The sequence below is a fragment of the Dreissena polymorpha genome, chromosome 8, assembly GCF_020536995.1.
Source record: "Dreissena polymorpha isolate Duluth1 chromosome 8, UMN_Dpol_1.0, whole genome shotgun sequence".
NCBI lineage: Eukaryota > Metazoa > Mollusca > Bivalvia > Myida > Dreissenidae > Dreissena > Dreissena polymorpha.
The window spans coordinates 45,293,956-45,295,860 of NC_068362.1; the positions used below are offsets into that span (position 1 = coordinate 45,293,956).

Consider the following 1,905-nt stretch of genomic DNA (forward strand, 5'->3'; position numbering starts at 1 on the left):
AAAGATCCTGCGGAAATTACGTCATGACAAGTGTTACATTGCGTTACTTTGTTTTATGGGTTAAAAACTAGTTATATGTATGAAGTCGTATTTTATGTATGTTGCCTTTACGATTTCGTTGATGAAACGGAATGTATGTGTAATCGTAAACTGCTAAATTAAACTTGAAGCATAATTAACGATCGTAGAAAAATATTAAATATTGAAGAAGAGACTAACGCGACTTTAAATCATGAATGAAATAAAATAAAATAATTAAATTATATAAAACATTATCTGTATACACACGTATAAATAAAGAATGATATGTACTTGATATTCAATGTGTCATGTTAATATTATAGATCACTTTAATTATATTTAGTATCGTTACTTTCATATTCATTCATATTAAAGATTAATGGGTTATGCTTACACATAAGGGTTTTATGTAGATAATTTACCGCAGCAGGAAATCTTATTGGTTCTTTGTGTTAAGGTCATTTGGAACCCAAGTTTGAAACTTGTTAGTCTACCTCGTTTCCTTAACTGTTGTCATATTACAGTTGCATGTCATATTCATAATTATGTTATAATTTAAAATCGGTCATGATAAATTAAATGAATAATGGTCTGAAGAAAATCTTGCAGCTACTTGTACAATGGACAATGCTTCTACAAAGATCATCAGATTGGTACGTACGAAATAGTTTTTTTAGTTATAATGTATTAGCTTACATCCTTCGGGTGTATTCATTTGCGATATTTGTATACTATTTAATTGAGGCGTCTTGTGAGATTGAATTGCGCGTCTTTTGTGGTTCTGTAAAGGACCTTTAACATTTTGTCATATACCAAAAAGTACCGGGGTATACATAATAACCAAAATCGACGAAAACGATATGAATAAAAAAATTGCAGTTTAGAAATGATTTATAAACTTTTATTTTAATTCAAGATGTGTCACTACGGCGTTAGTTTTTAATACATAATCACAGCGCGCACATATACAGTATATATTTCCAAATATATGTCTGAGTGTATCAATGTCCGATTGGTTTGTGAATCAGAAAGTGACAATTAGAGGTTAAGGCGATTGTGTATATTAAATACAACAAACTTTTCATTGCAAACAACTGTACTTGTGCAACACAATCGGTTTATATTCATTAAAAAAAAACACAAAAGGAGAGTATTTATAATACAAGTATCAGTGAAACTTATGGATGCAATTAATAAGGCGCGTTATAATGGTTTGTGATACTTGAAAGCGCGGGAACAAGGAAATAAGACAATTTTTATATGAACTTCTAGAACAACTATAAATCATTTTGTTCACATTTCGGCATTATGCCTATTTGAAGATACGGAATATATTTATTATATTATTCACGCTATAAGACAGGGGCTTTTAATTATTTCCCTCATTTAAATTTATTTTGCAGGGTTATAGAAATCGACCAATTATATGATTCAACGATATTAAAGTGAATTTTAAAGTGAATCGTATAATTAACTGACCAATTTGTTTTCAATGCAATAGTATATATATCATACTGTGATTTATTATTTACAAACATTAAAAATGAACTATCTACATTTATTAAAGACATATTGTATGTTTAACAATTATTAATATTTTACTAATACTTAAATTCAAAATAAAATATTTTACTCAAAGTTTTACAGAAACACATATCAAACAGCTGCACACTGTGCTATAATAACATAGAAAGATACCTCTAAGATGTCTGGCAAAGCAAAAGGGGTTTATTTAAGGCTTATTTAAGGCTTGTGTGAATGAGGATTGCATAATGTTTATGCAAGAATTTTTGTATAAGTTAAAATGAATGCATATGATTAACATTAATCATACTGTATAACAAAGCATTTACAATTATTTAAAAAAAATGTTGAAGTTTGTGT

At 28.2% G+C, this 1,905-nt stretch overlaps 1 protein-coding gene across 1 annotated transcript in view; it reads left to right on the forward strand.

The window, feature by feature from the left end:
• The first annotated feature begins 635 nt into the window (after positions 1-635).
• LOC127841125 (uncharacterized) overlaps positions 636-1,905 on the forward strand; it is an 8,377-nt gene continuing 7,107 nt past the window's right edge. The window contains exon 1 of the mRNA XM_052369690.1: positions 636-674. Coding sequence (XP_052225650.1) covers positions 642-674 — 33 coding nt within the window. The 5' untranslated portion in view covers positions 636-641. The remainder of the gene's footprint in view (positions 675-1,905) is intronic.